The sequence below is a fragment of the Anneissia japonica genome, unplaced genomic scaffold, assembly GCF_011630105.1.
Source record: "Anneissia japonica isolate Jap-2015-1 unplaced genomic scaffold, ASM1163010v1 scaffold287962_len325480_cov183, whole genome shotgun sequence".
Classification (NCBI taxonomy): Eukaryota; Metazoa; Echinodermata; class Crinoidea; order Comatulida; family Comatulidae; genus Anneissia; species Anneissia japonica.
The window spans coordinates 76,580-93,111 of NW_022732702.1; the positions used below are offsets into that span (position 1 = coordinate 76,580).

Genomic DNA, 16,532 nt, shown 5'->3' on the forward strand with positions numbered 1-16,532 from the left:
ACCTGTTTGGGATCAATAAGTCTTTATGATCACACAATAACACATTTTGATGGTAATTATGTCCTGTAGTTCCACGTTTACAGTGAAATTAAGGGACGTTTGAGTCTATACGCATCCATTTACACCCCAAAAAATAAACGTCTCTTGAATAAAACACACCACTACCGACATCATGGTAGCGCAGTTGGTTAAAACTGGTGTAATCAATATACCAGTCTCTAGTTTTATTCCATCAAGTTATTCTGCCAGGAGTGGCGCCAGGGTTTGCCCGACAGGGGGGATGGTGCGATTTAGGTGTTTCAAAGGCTTATTTAATTGATTTTAGATGCTACTAATATGTAAAAAAATACATATAATTTTTTTCTCCCCGACGAATTGTGCTTTTCTCCCCGACGGGGGAAACGCCCCCCCCCCTGGCTCCACCCCTGTGTTTTGCCTGCCAAATACGGGTTACAGAATACCATCCTTCGGAAGTGACCATTACGTGTACAACATGGCCTATACACGTTTTCAAATGCAGCCTACATAAAAATAGGCCTAGCCTAGATCAAAAAGCGCATTAATTGTTTTTCGACTATGATAGATAGTTTTACAGCTTAGACACAAACGCAAGATACCCTGTTCGTTTCCAAGTGATCATTGCAGCGCGTCTGTCCTGAATCTTGGCACTGTTTACAAAACCGTAAACAAAAAGCGTCAAAATTAGGTCACGTCTATATAGACCAAGCTAGCCTATATAGTAATACTATAAATCAGTCGAAAAATGGTTGTACACTTATGAAATAATAATTTTTAATATCATTTTTAATATCAATGCAAAGGAAGTCTTTCGTTTTCCATTATGCTTTAGAACAATTCTTTTTACAACGAAATATGCCTATAGTAATACTATAAATGTTGGATATTATATTAGTAAATGTGTGAATGAAATATCTAGTAAACAGGCGAATTTTCTGCTCTGGACAGTCTTTTGTACATCTAATGACTCCCATCGCATGCTACTACGAGATATAACATACAAAATCTGAAGGTGTATCAGACTTTCGAGCATTCCGGTGTTTGATGCAAAGATATTCACACACACCTTATTCACTCTCTGAGTGATAAATATATTTGTTTGCCTCTTACATGCTCATTAACCCATTGTCATTAAAATACAATTTTAGAATTACGAAGCATATCAAAAATATAAGTATTAATAATTACAATAATTACAAACTTTGTATATCTACAATTGTGGGAACAAGTTCACTCTATAAATGTTCATAAGTACATACATTGTTGCGAGTGAGGTTTACTACGACTGATGGTCGGCAATCTAAAAATGCATACCTAACGCTTCCATTGCCTTTGTAAACTTCAAGATAGTTAACAAATCTTTTATTCCAAGGTCCTGTCTTAGGGCGGAGTAGAAGAATTCTGGAGCATGTTGAGATACTGTGTAGAGTTGACCTAACATTTCCCCGTCATAACGTGACAACTTCTTTCTAAGCTGGCCTAATCCGCATTCTTTCAACCATTTCTGGACGTCAATCTTCGCCCATTGAAAAGCTTTATCTGTGACATAACTCTTCTTGTCCGTCTCTCCCGTAAGTGGCACTGTTTGTTCATGGGATTGGTAAGGAGGTGGTTCGCGGTACTGATCAGTTTCCACCAACGATAGAGCTTGAGCACCGGCAGGTCCTGCCCCCAGTTCTGTTTCAGATACAAGATTTAGAATAATGAGATAAAAACTCAAATAATTTAAACAAAAAAAGGAATTTGTATCAGTATTCCTTAGTTTACTGATTCCAAAATAGTTATAATCAACACATCGGTGACAACTATATATTAATTTGATTTTATTTGATTTTGGATACTTAATACTAAGTGTCAACAAATTGCTCTATGTGTATCTGAAACATGGACTATCAGCCTGACTACCACTCTAAACAGAGATTAGAGTCAGAGATATAAAAAAATGTAGTGCCCTTTTAATTATTTTATTTGTCTCCTACCTAGATTAAACTTCAATTTATATTTTATACTTTAGATGTTGATATGAATAGCAATAAAATGTTTCATATTGGACACAATGGCTGATAGGATAGAAGCATTAATATATTTTTTAATGTGGCTTCTTAAAAAGTAGACATATATGTTTCATATCATGGAAAGAATGAACAAGAAATTGTGAAATTAGCCCAGACAAGCTGACAACTGTTACGTTACAAAAGAAATGAGAGCTTCTAGAGAGAAAATTAGAAGGGAGAGGCGGAGAAATGCCAAAGTTGAATGAGTAACACCAAAGACTGGAGAAAGTTGAAGTATAAAGTGAGTGAGAAAGTCAGAAGATGTAAACGGACAAAGACCATGGTCGTCGAACTTCTGAGAGCAAATGGCACCGATAGTTAACAGGTAATATACATAGGCTTATTTGTATCATTAAACAATTACCTTGTACACTGTCGTCTGTACATTCGTCTGTATCTTTGTCTGCATGCACGTCTTCTTCATCAGTCAACTCTTCCCGCTCATTGTTTCGTTGAGCAACCGTAGCCATTCGTGGAGAAACACTTTCAATTATGTGCAACACATCAGGTAAAAATGACGCAAGGTGTTCTTCGTCCAGGTAGAGATACAAAGGTTCGGTCGGTTCGATATCTGACAACCACCCATCTGGCTCATAATTCTCTTCCATAAGCAGTGGGATAATAGGTTTATCAAGTCGCTTGGCGTAAGTTAACTCTGTGTGAGGAAATTAAACCATAAAATAACGTGACATTCTATCTGTAGGATTGTCTATATTTATTGAGGGATTTTATTTTATTGTTTATAGTAACAAGGACCATTTTTTGTAATTGAGCATCCAAAAGTAATTGAACAACACATACAATCATTTTAGCATGTCTGACTGAAAAATGAACAGGTGAGAGAATAAATTCATGTTAAAGGCAGTGGCTTTTCTCAATAATCATTAGGATTCAACAAATTAAACATACATTGTACTTGTTAAATTGCGGAAACCCTTTAAAATAATTTTTAAAAACTATTTAAAAAAAATCGTTCATTAATATAATTATCTGAAAAGACACAATTAGTTTGTATTTCACCAAATAAGTGGCGGTCATCGGGGAGAAAAACCGCAATTCGTCGGGGAGAAAATATGTATTTTCTACATAATAGTAGATTCTAAAATCCTTTGAAGGATTCGCCCCCTAGACCTAGATTTTGAGCGACGCCCACTTTGCTCTCGTCAGGGGGATCAGCACCCCCCCCCCCCTTGGCCGGGGAGCGAAATCCTATCGCCGCCGCTGCATTCGCATTGGGAAATATCTGGAAGATGAATTTAACTGCTTTACATGCCTACCTGTCCTGCATCCCAGATTATCTTTGTATTTCGAGGACATTCCGGCAATTACTACTGCAGCATTCTCCACTGCTTGGGACATAGACGTTAACATGTCGCCTTCTAGAATGAACATTTTTTTTTTGGTTAGAACATGTTAGAATGCGCAGTGCATAATATCCAAAACATAATATTTAACAACATAACATTAATAACAAATAATTATCAAAACAATAATAATAGCTATAAGCCTATTCCTAGATTAAAGTGCCCATTTAAGGTATTCAAGTTCAATCGATATTAGCCTATGTTGTGTGTGTATGTTTGTTTATGTTGATTAACCCTGATGAGGACATGCGCAGTTCAAACTACGAATTGGCTTATAGCAATAATAATAATAAAATAAATAACAACAATAATAGTGCAATAATCAATTTCATTTGTGTTTAATAGAGTGTAGAGTCGTGTTAGTCTGGTAGACGTATGAAATAAAAGTAGGCCTTCCATATCCAGACCATGCCCAGCTACTGCCTCATAATATTATGTTTATCATTTTTTATTTATTATATAATAATTAATAGATTTTGCATGCGTCACCTGCTTTGTCTTCTTCCATCCAAACATTGAAACCATGTAATTTTATCTTTTCCTTTAAGGAGTTCATTGCATTCTTTGATGAGTCTTCGTAGCTTATCATTACGTGCTCTACAATCTTTCGACTACCAGATCTAGCACCCCCTTTGGCCCCACCGATGCTTTCAACTTCCGAGACCTCTCCTTTGAAAATCTCCCAAAGAGCACCATTGCAAGCCTGTTGTACTTTGGTATTTCGACAATTCGTTGCTATGTCTTGAAGTGCTGTGAACGAGTATATTTTAGGCATTAATTTTAGTGAATTATTCATTCGGCAAGACACATGCACATACAGAAAAAACAAGCACCCTGCCGTATGCACAGCCATATAATAGCAACGATTTCCAGAAACATGCTGAGCTAAAGAAAATTAAATCTAGAATTACGGTATATACTCAGTATGTTGTATACATATAACAGCGCTGGCTGCTTTACTGTGAATAAATATTTTATGTTTACAAATCTTTAGTTGAAGGTTTTCACTTTACCTTACGGGAAATGAACACAATAAAACAGGCATGAATCAAAAACGAAAACTACTAAAAACTGATGAATTATCGAACTGTCCGTTAATTGATAAGAAACTCGCTTTTCCTCAATAAAATCTTTTATTGCAAGTTAATAACTTACCTCATGGTCAATAAACACAATATAGCAGAAATATAAATAATTAAAAAAAGCATTAATAAAAAATCAAAAACGAAATCCACTAAAACCTGATAAGCAGCCAATTCAATGGCATTATTGAACTGTCTGTAAATTGATAGGAATTTTTTTTCAATATATTTTTTTTTATTGTAAGTTCAATTTGAAATTGAATTTTTCAGTTTTTAATTCATGACGGACAGTATAATTTTTAGCTTTTTATGTTATAAATCCTACAGGAAAGAAGTCTTCTCAATGAAAAGGTCACTGGTTGAGTTTTTGGGAGTTTTTGGTCTCATTGAGCGGACATCCAAAGCCAAGATATATGAAGATGAACGGGAAGTATTCATTTAGGAAGACAACGCTGTTCTGATACTAATTTGGGGAAGCGCAAGTTGTGTCCCAGGATTTTCATTTCAACAAATATGACATATTATTATTATTAAATTTCCTTTGGCTTAACCCCAGTGACAATTCAGGCCAATAAAGGTAAAATGATTATTTTAGACAGTTCCCATACAGCCCCAGATAAGAAGTTCAGTTATTAGTACACATTAATAAATAAAATGTAAAATGTAATATTTGCGGTCCTTTTTGAAACCTGGATTTGAAGACCAAGAGTGAGCTCAGTGCTTTGTCTACCATAGGCAGTAGGTCATACGTTAAAAGGTAGTCACCTACATTTAATCTGAGTTCTTTTTCGTGCACACATGCTATTATGTACATAACACCAACGGCTAAACCTCCAAACCGACTGACGAGGTAATTATAGTAAATTGCCCTACCCAAAAGCCCTTTAAAGTACTGCATTTACAGGAATCAAACTTTCATCCTCTTGCACCAAAATCTAATCAGCAGTGCCGCCACAGGACAAGGGCCAGGGACAGAGCCCCCTGTTGGAAAGAGCCACCTCTCAAAAAGATGTGTCAGAGAAATAAAAGGCCTACCTTCAATGGTCCCTTCGGTGTTGAGTATAGCTTCACGATTTTCGTCTACAAATGCCATGTTCCACATGCATTCTATAGAAATTAGCTGATCAGTTGAGCTAAATGAGTTCTCCAACATCTTCCGAAATGATGGCAGAACTCCCCTTTTTTTGATTCTCGTTTTGTTTGAGTCTTTCAACAACATATGGCGCAGTGCACGTATTGTTTCTCCAGCGGTAAAACCATACCGTTTCCGGACATGATCGGGGTTCTTCAGGGCATCCTCAAGCATGCGCACTAGAAATTCAATACACTGGTCATGAATATCGTCCTTATCATCTTCTTCAACAATATAGGCAAGCACTAAGTAACAGGTAGCTTTTACTATGAGATATGTAGATTGTGTAAAGTTCATAAGGAGTTCAATGACGGAGTCATCACGTAGAAGTTGTCTGTTCTCTTCTTGCATGCGCAGGCAATTATGTAAAATTCCCAGAGTTCCTTTAACCGCATGTCGACGGCTTCTATCCGTCAACATTGAAACCTCTAACCTTGGATCTTCAAGATCAGTAAGCAAAAGCGACAGGGCACCGCACTCGCCCAATCTCTTACACATCAGCGGAGAAGCGTCAGAGAAATTCATAAAACCAGATTTCATTTTCTTCAGATTCAGCAGAGCATCCCGGCCATTTTCTTCGTCATATAGATCCTCGGTATCCAAGGAGTGCCACATGCGCAAGAATAATTCCGCGTAGCCAATATCTGCCAGAAAGTCGCCGAGAACCTGTCTCTCTTCGTCAGGCTTATGTCTTGTCGATGTTCCATGAATTGCTTGAAGAGCCTCGAAGGCAAATATTGTGGTAAAATCGGATGTGCCTTTCAAAATATCAAGGTTCTTAGCTAGCAATGCTTTGGACTCACCAAGAAGGTCTTCAGCTGGAAATATTCCCGCATACTCATCTTCGTCGCGAACTCTTCCGATTGTGCTGCGAGCCCCAAGGGCAGTCAGTGATTCGTACAAGTTGAAATTTGGCAAGTCAATATTGTTACATGGCTTGTTATTGTTGGCGAATGGTGCCCTGTCTTCTGGCTCGATGTTCTCTGCCTTGGAGCAGTTTCCTCCCATGGCTAAAGTGCGAAGCCTGATTCTAAACAGCCTGAAATTACACAAAGATAAGACTCGAATAAAGCAGACACAACCTAATAAGTTATGATCCTTATCACCATCAGTGTACTAAACACACACAAGTTTTTTCAGTTTTGCCTTATCGGGTATAATGTTAAATAGCTTGTTGAGATTTATTTCTTGTAAAGCATCGCGTGTGTGTTTGTTTTGTGAAATGGATTTCACTTACAAGGAGGACATTAATTTATTCGCTGTTGACAATCCTTGGAGCATGTATTGTGTAAATAATATAAATAATTAAAATACAAATAAAATAAAATAAACTAATCAGCTAGCCAGGTACTTGGCATTTAGGGAAAACGTATTCAACTAACAATTTGATCGCAATTATTACAATAATGTACTACTGTTTACCTTCCAATTGTCGATAGTTTTTAACTGAAAATTATTATTATATAATGGAGAATTCGCCATTCGTTTTGTGTTTGCTGGGAAGTTATAACTACACATTTAACTTCAATTAAAATTTTAACAGAGGTCAAAGTCAGATTTTGAGAAATATCGTATAACATTACCTCCGGCTATCTTGAATCATATCCCGGACTTACCCTTTCGTATCCCCCTCTCTCAATGACTGAAATCACTGTTTTATTTTTTCCTCATATATTTACTAAAACGCCGAACTTCAAAAATTCAGGGTTGCTAATTACCATAATCCACAATATACAGACAGAATAATTGCAAGAGGAAAATTAAATTCCTTCATCCGTATTAATTGCGGTTAAATAGTTAAAAATGTGTAAAAATATGTCTCAATGGTAATATTTACATACAAATGTTACTGAGCGGGGTTTTTTCCCCAATTCAGTGCAATTTCCTCATTTTCAAGGATCTGTGGACGTCACTTTCCATGCTTGCCAATAAACTCAGATGAAGAGAAAGGGGTACAATTGAAATTAGAAGCTTAAGTAAAATATAATAAGTATTATTATTATTGTATAACTTTCGGTATATATGAAGCTGCGATTTTTTGCTCTGTTTCTTCCTTTATTCTTTCATTATTTACGTTAAATTTATTTTACCATAAACATAATTATACATACTTATATTGTTCAGCTTTATTAGAGATGGTACATACTTTATTACGTATTCTAAGCTGGACTATGTAGTATACTTTGTGTCTATAATTAACATATTTCAATCCTTGTCAATTAAAGTTTGAGGTAAGTCACTATTAGATAGGCTATCTTCATCAAACTTATACTAATGGATGCCTCTTCGGAAGCAAGAAATCAAGTACCACTCGTTTATATTAATCAGCGGGATATTTTCCTTATAGTTTACTGTATTTTTAATTAAAAACTCACCGACTGTAGAGTAACAAGCTTTCTCACCCGTGACCAGAATGAGAAAAACTGTAGGATAGTTAACATAATTATATTAAGCATTCAGGCTCATATCTCCTGATCATATCTTTATATAACAAACAAAGTATGCCATTTATCGGTAAGTTTGTATCATCCTAAAGAATTAACATATCTACAACAGGGGTTTTTATATCTGCGGAGAGTAAAATTCGTCCTAGTCTATTTAGTAACTAGTAGGCTTACTTGAAAGAGAATTTGAAAAGTTTATCATTACAATTCGACCAGACAGAATTACAATTATCAAAAAGAGGTACAAAAAACATTTGCCAACATTTAAAGAGTATTATGGGGTTAATAATAATTAACACGGTGGATAACACCAATAGGTGATCACATTGTGGACTGTGCAGTTACCATAGCGTAAATCTGACAGGCACAAAAGTATACTGAGCTGTGTAACATTGCAAATATTGTTGAAGAGGTAAAATCAGGGAACGCTTTATACTAAATACACCATCGGATTCAGGAGTGGAACCTAAATATCCACTTCAGCATTAAAAAAGCATCGAAGAGTGAACCATGTGATTATTAATTAAATTTATTTTCGGCAAAAGCTTCACACGACTATAATCAAAATGATTATTAGGATAAAATAATTTTCTGATGAGAGAACGAGAATCAGAATCAAAGTCTGATTACTTGTGTTGATGTTTTATAGCTTCTTGATTCAAGGATTTTGTTGTATTTTCTCACAAAAATACGAGAGCAGCATATAACAATTGTATGACGTACGTATAACCAGACCCACCGTGTCTCTGCTTCCACCAACGGGGTAAACACATGTCGTCTCCCATCTCTTTGATTTGAGAGTATGGGTATGTCATCGACTGTAGGGTATTGGATGGTTGATTGCATCTCTTACAGGAAGCATATGGTTAACAGGGGCGGATACAGGACTTAGCATAAGGGGGGGGGGGGGCGTCAAAGTAAAGATGGACGACCAGCCAAAATACGAAGCACCGAGGGCATGGACGGATGCAGCCTGCCAGAAAAAAAAAGGGGGGTATAATGTCCGAGCGAAGCGAGCAGCCTTAGGCTGGGGGCCAGGGGGCCGCCCAGGGCCCCCTGGCGGGGTCCAGGGCAGAGCCCCTGGTGGGGGTCCAGCACATTTGAGGAATATGAGGTTGTATTGAGTCGATGTTGACTATCTAGCATGGTAGTTTTCAGTAACAAATAAATTTTAAAAAAAATAATAGGTGTATGTCTTTTAAAAGAAATTTTAATATAAAGGGTACCTGCAAAATGCAACTATGACACGTGTCATTAAATTAGTAATAATTCATCTATTCACAACATAATCTTTGACAACATACAAAGGCTCATAAATGTACACCATTTTAAAAGAGAAATTTCACTTCCAGAAAACATGATGAAGTTTCTCAGCAACATTGAGCATAAAAATCACAAAATCAGCAAAAAGGAAAACTAATATCCTAAAACCGTTAAAAAAGTCGTCAAACAACAAAATCCGCTACTGTATATTAACACTGAGTAAATTACAAGTGTTCTATTTCTCACTAAGTGGATTCATGAAGCACTCTCCTATGATGTTTTTGGTAGGAAAAGAAGACTTAAACACTGTGGGTGTAACTATTTCGTCGGAATTGATCCAAAATCCCGAAAAAGTGCAATTTTTAGAGGAAATTGGCCTACTCTGACAAGAAATTTGAGATTTTTAGGCACTTTCAGGGGATGGTCATTATGATATCTTCCTTTTTATTCTTGTCTTTATTTTTCTCTCCTCTTTTTCCTTTTTCCTTTCCTTTTCTCTTCCTCTTCTTTCTCTTTCCCTCCCTCTCCCCTCTTTCTTTTCTCTTATTACCCAGCCCGATACGACGGCTAGTTCAGCCGGGTAAAAACCTTCAGGGGGCAGTCTTCCCCCTCCCCACCTGTTACGCGCCACTATTTCATGTCAATTAGAGACAACAGGATTATACAATTTCATACAGTATATCTTTTAAATTACACAATATGATTAAACCAGGTTCTGTACTTGAAAACCATAAGGAAGCAAAACTTACACGTCAAAAGTGTCAAATGTTGTCTACACAAAAACTGTACTTTATTAAAAGAGTAAGTCTACTAAAGGGGTGTCGTCAATGGAGACATGCACACATATCAGTGTACTGTACGGTGGTCACTGTGCATGGGGTTTTCTGACAGCACATACCTGCTGACCTCGATAGAGAGTGATTGATTGCACAAAGGTTTCCATGCTGGTGCATCTGCGCTTAAACTGTCTATGTAGCTAAGCATTGCGCGATATGAGTCAACCTTTCAATGGAATTGTGTATCCATTCAAATATCTCAAAAAAAAAAAAAAAAAAAAATGTTTGTGATATAAGGTGCGCCCCCCCTAAATCCGCCCATGGTTAAATGCAATGACAATGGCTGGGATTCACTTGCAGGTGGGGATACCGAACGTTATTGTTCTACAAGACTGACCAAAGTCTTAGGGTTTGGAAATTTGTTAAATATCTGACATTGCGACCGAACATTTTTAGCTCCCATTTTTCCAAATGGTTCTAAATTCCGCTCATAGAATGCTCCAATTCTCTCAATCTCCTCATGCGGGTCTCAGTGTAACTGGGTTTAAATTAGCCTAGCTCTTAAAATCGTTGATGATATTATATCCTACAAGTTTTTTTCATAACAAAAGAGAATATACAATATTCCAGTAAGGCTAGTAAAATGCCTGAACAGCCCACTGGAAGAATCGGTTTCCTAAACTCAATTTTAGTATTTTATTGCAATTAAAAATAGATTATCAAAACAAAACTCTATTTCGATTTACAGTAGGCCTATACTTCTCACAGACTTATAACAAGGAAAGTGTGCAATGCAATGTTGACGGTAACATCAGATATCATCAAACTGAAGGTGGTGGCTTTTGTGGTTTGTTTTAGGTTTGTGCGGTGAGTTCAAAATACTTGTAATATTGATGCTGAACTGATGTACAGTACTGGTTATTTGAGGGTTTTTTTTTTACTCCATCAGTGACCATATCTGACTTTATACTTGCTAGAGGCCTTTATTTACATTATTCTAAAGTACTGTAGAACATTTCTACTAGCTGGCCAGGGTCGTAGTATACATAGACGAATTAGTCATCGTCTTTGTCAGATCGTTCAGGAATAAGGTTGCCTATCGAGGTCTTTCCGACGGCAGGTCAGCTAAAAGGGTTGTATGCCTGCTGATGTAGCTGTGAATTGTCACGTTAGTCATATTTACAGAGACCTGGGGATGATCATAATTCTGATAGATATATCCCGCCAATTTAAATTCATATAAGCAAATCCATCTTTCTTATAGGACTAATGTATAAGTATGCATAAGCTTAACGCCTCACGTGAGCCCACAATGCAGTGATTGGTGTTAGATATCTTGACCCTATTTGCTATTGGCCAGGGGTTTACAGGTGACCACTTTGTGTTGGGCTTTGTCATCTCTAGTCGCACCCCTGGTCAATATATATTTTTAATTAATAGTGACGAATTTATATACAAATAAGTCAATTTAGTTATATTACAATTTGCGCATAAATGACTGATTTTTTTTTTCATTTTCTTAAAAACAAACTTAATGTGAGATGTCATTGACAAATAACTATATAAAACCGTCAAATCAAATCAAAACAATAGAAAATATATTCAAAACAATTAACTAAACGAGAAAAATGTAATTTAATGGACAGACGCAGACGATTACGAGCTGACTTATTATGGAACATCCTCTCAGTTTGCCAAATTGGTTTCTGATTTTGGTGACTTGCATTTAGCAGTAATAGGCCTAATAGCTTAGAAAAAAAGTAAAAGCCTATACCTAACCAGTTGCAGTAGACATGCCACTCACAACAAATAATCAAGTACAGATAAAAGTAGACATTATCCCCGCTACCATTAGATACACTCAGAGAATATGGGTAAAAAAAAAATCTGAAAAAACATCTTTGTGAGAACTGTTTGCGTGTTTAAATAATGTGTTGGAATATTAAACAAAATACATTTTGAATTCATTTTTTTTCTGTATAAAACAACATAACAGGATCTATGTCTGTTTACTGTAACGCTAAATTCGTTAAATTGAATTTTCATGTTTAGTTCACGTTTCCTGTACCAACTCAATAAGGCTCGGATTTTCACTCATTATAACATTAACTATGTAGCATGATTACCGTGTCACATTACGTCATGTGACATTTTAAATGAATGTTATAGTAGGTTTTACCGATAAGACTGTCAATGCCGGAATTTAGAATAGTCATGATTGACGAAAGGATATTAAGCAAAATTAAGCATTCCGCGACCACATTCCCGGAACATACCTTAATAGGCCTATGGGTCTGTGGTCAAATCAGCAAAAACCATTTACAAAATCAATAAAAACATTAAATTTCTCATTAATTAGAAGCATTAAGTATGTAATTGAACTTTCAATAAAGCAACGGTCGCTTCAGAAATTTTCTGACAAGTGGGTCCGATGTCCGGAAGCGGAGTCCAAACAGAGCCTCGGTTAGGGTCCCGCAATAAAAATCCCTAGTTAGGTTCACGGGGTGTGATTCACACCAAAAAATTCTCATGCCTGAATTATAAAACAATGATTTCAATACTTAAATTGTTCTTTTGCATATTTATCAATTACAGTAACGGTAAGTCAAGATTTCTTTTTCTCTGCAGTTAACGCAGTAAACCTTCCCGTACTAGTTTCAATTAAATTGATCAATCAGAATAGGGCCTCGATTACACGCATGCTCCACTAACATTATATACGGAATCCAGATACCTGCCAATTATACCTATGCAAAGTAGGTCCAACGGACTGTTCCCCTTTGATATTATTGCTAAGTACCACAATACAACGTAAAAACATTTAAAGTCTCAGTAGGATATGCGCGTATTCCTGGCCTATTTTCTTTGATCAACTGTTAAGTCTGATTGACACTACAGGAAGGTTTACTGCGTTAACTGCAGAGAAAAAGAAATCTCTTTAGGATTAAATTGGAAGTTAATGACTTACCGGTACTGCACTTAATAAATATGCAAAAGAACAATTCAAGTATTGAAATCGTTGTTTTATATTTCATGATCAGGCAGGATTATTTTGTGGTGTCAGTTACACCAAGGATAAACCATTAAGTCCGACTTGTTTTCTGTGGGGTTCTTCTGGTGGTGAATTGGGCAGTATACACCAGGAGACAATCCTCTACTCTTTTCCGAAGAGTGTACTGCGTCCTTTAACGTACGTACCCATGGACCATCGCACACGGGGTCAACGGCACCCGAAAGACGGTGCGGGTTTGTAACTTGTAATTCAGCCCTCCAGCTGAAACACAAGGAGAGCAGTGATGGGAATTGACGGGGTGGGGGCGGGGGTGGGTGGCACAACATGTCTCAGAATAGGTAAGTGAGTAGCAAATAACGTTGATTTGCATTGAAAATTTAGTAGCAAAACAGGGGGAACGTGCCCCCGTGCCCCTACTGGATCCGCCTCATGGTTCTCCACGGTTCAGCGCAGTATCATATTAAGGCGTTTTGATAACTGTAAGTAGATTAAAAAATTAGCGTCGTGTGAATTTATGTAATTTTACTTTTGGTGAATTGAGAAAGTTTCTGTTCTCTTCGCCAAATATAAATTTGATGTTTAGCTCGATTTGATTATAGAATATCTATTACTCGAGGTTAGTAGGCTAAATCATTTCAATGTGATAACAATTAACCCTGACCTCTTTAACAAAATCTAGTTGGCTAATTCATTGAAAGGAGATGCAAGCGCCAAATCGAATTTGAACAATACAATCAGACCTAATGATGTAAAAACACTTTATAGGTAATTATCAAGTCCTAATTTCAATAAATTTTGCTGTTTATTGCTAAAGAAATAATCGTGTCTTTATAAAACATTATCACCGTCGTCAGGATTCTCAAGACACATTATTGATTGCCATTCTGCTCACTATTACTTTTAAGGACTTTTTGAAGGGATATTCTGTACGTAGGATAACTCTTTTTAAATGTAAAATAACACCTTAAAAACCCATCAACTGAGCTGATAAGCCAACCCGAAAACTCTTTTAAGTTTCCCATTAAGCACCGGTCAAGTTGCATAAAACGCAATTAATTAATTGTCAATCACGTGACATTAATGAAATACTGAACGTTCCTCCTCCTCCTCACTAAACAAAAACATACAAATCAAGAAAATACCCGCAAGTTATCAATCTTAATAAGTTGCAAGATGGTTCACAATCGTTACCCTACAAAAGTAATTAAATTTCTGGCAGAAATTATAACTATGCAGAATAGGAATTAATTGACCCTCCGATGACCATTCGGAAGTGGATATATCATGCAATAGCAGTAACGACGTGTTTGCTTGCAGCGATTTACCGGCACAATTTAAAACACCCTGCAAACTCCTAGAGATAATTGATTAGAATCATAATTATAGAAACTGACTGACGTACGTCAAGGAAATCCAACATTATTACTAATGACAAGCTTTTTTAATTCCGTTTATTTCCGTTTCAACTTTATACATTAAGCACAGACCTATGGGCCTATAGGTCTACGCTCCAGGCAAATTGGTAACACCAAATAAATAACCTGTTTTTATACTCATCTAATGTGTCTAGTGGTGAAGCTAGGCCTTCTTTTCTTTTTTAAACCTTCACAAGACAAAATGTATAGAAAATATATTAATAATCATATAATCATATGTGATAATAATAATAATAATAATAATAATAATAATAATAATAATAATAATAATAATAATAATAATAATAATAATAATAATAATAAAAATAAGAAAGTATAATGATGTTACTAAAACCCACCATACCTTTAAAGTGGAACTTAGACAATGGAGAAATTAGAGAAAAATTTAAGAAAACGACGTTAAGGGGAAAATAACATGACGTTAAGGGGAAAATAACACTAAAAATATTTCCCTTAAGTCTAATTTAGAGAAATTATTATAATGATGATGATGATGATGATGATGATGATGATGATGATGATGTTGATGTAGATGATGACGATGATGATGATGATAATGATGATGATGATCATGATGATGATGGTGATGATGATAATGATGTTGTTGTTGTTGTTGCTGATGATGATGATGATAATGATGATATTAATGATGATGATGATGATGGCGGTGGTGGTGACGATGATGATAATAATAAAAATACTAATACTAATAAATTCGGCACGTTATGCTTTAACAGTAAATAATAGGTAGTGTTAGGAAGGTAGGAGAAAAGCAAAATTAGTTAAAGATCGATGGAATTATAACCGGTTCCAATGTACATAACAGTACTTCCTCTGTGTTCCTGCGGCTTATTTTTTGTTTATTTTTAGATCGCAGGATGATAAAATCAAGATAATAATATAACAATCGTAGTACTTACAGAAACCTGATTTGCGTACCGTAATTATTGACCAGAATTAGTCACTAATCAACTCGAGACAGCTGTTAGAAACTCCAACAACTTCAAGAATATAAAATTTCTGAGAACGTCATATGAATGTAATTATCTACTGCTCAGATCGCTACTAGCATTCTGCTTCTTATAGTTGGACAGTTCAGGAGTGTGCTTCTGAACAAGTACTCTACGAAGCACTGTCCCCAGAAAACATTCTGCGCGGCAGAAAGATCAAGAATAGAACGGTTGACAAGTAGTGACTGTACTACTGCACCTCAGCACAGGAAACTCGAATTAACTTCTCTAGGTTCAAATCGCACAACTCATCGCTTGCTACAAGTGCTCTATCAAGAAACTCAGGAAGTACCGTACAGCGTATTATTATTTTTTTTTTATAAACAATTTAATTTCCCGCCAAAATCCGAGTTTCAAAATCGTCTGGACTCATGTATGTGATTTAATAATAATAAAATAATGTAGCCTCTAATTGATGATTATTGTAATAAGCTAATTAATAATTGGTACCGGTATAATATATATGTGTAAATAATGATTAAATCACAAAAGATACAAGAAAATTACAGTATAACGAACAAAAGATTACAATACAAGCGTACTAAAATCCAAATCATTAAAGCACATGCTCCAGGTCAAAAATTCAGAGCAGAGTCCAAGTTGCTTGAAGAATCGAGATACAGGCATCACATTTTTTCAATGAATGTGGAGCATAAAATCGTGTGCCGTATGGAGGGAGTTGTTAATAGTAGAGGACCTGACAAAGATTTGTATGCACTTCATTTAGGAGAGAATTTGTCAACTGTTATAGACTAATATCAACCCTAGGAATAACATGGGATGTGTGCCAAAATCTCTATCCGGTAATTATTAGTCTTAGCATTAACATTATATATTGTTCAAATTTTTGCTGATATTATTATTATTATTACAGTACCATATAAATAATAAATAATTTTCGATTTTTGTTATTATTATTATTATTAATATTATTATTATT

The 16,532-nt window shown here is 35.9% G+C and overlaps 1 protein-coding gene across 2 annotated transcripts; it reads right to left on the reverse strand.

Moving 5' to 3' along the window:
• On the reverse strand, window positions 1-15,752 carry LOC117115769. Of its 2 annotated transcripts, none has more exons than XM_033259700.1 (6): window positions 15,503-15,752; window positions 5,554-6,689; window positions 3,926-4,186; window positions 3,350-3,448; window positions 2,437-2,727; window positions 1-1,695 (listed from the first exon to the last, which is right to left on the reverse strand). In XM_033259700.1, exons 2-6 carry the CDS (start codon window positions 6,656-6,658, stop codon window positions 1,319-1,321), a joined length of 2,133 nt encoding a protein of 710 aa, XP_033115591.1. In that variant the 5' UTR covers window positions 6,659-6,689; window positions 15,503-15,752; the 3' UTR covers window positions 1-1,318. The 2 variants fall into 2 exon arrangements, with proteins under 2 accessions (XP_033115591.1, XP_033115590.1); XM_033259699.1 differs by having other exon boundaries at window positions 3,350-3,451.
• Window positions 15,753-16,532: the final 780 nt, after the last annotated feature.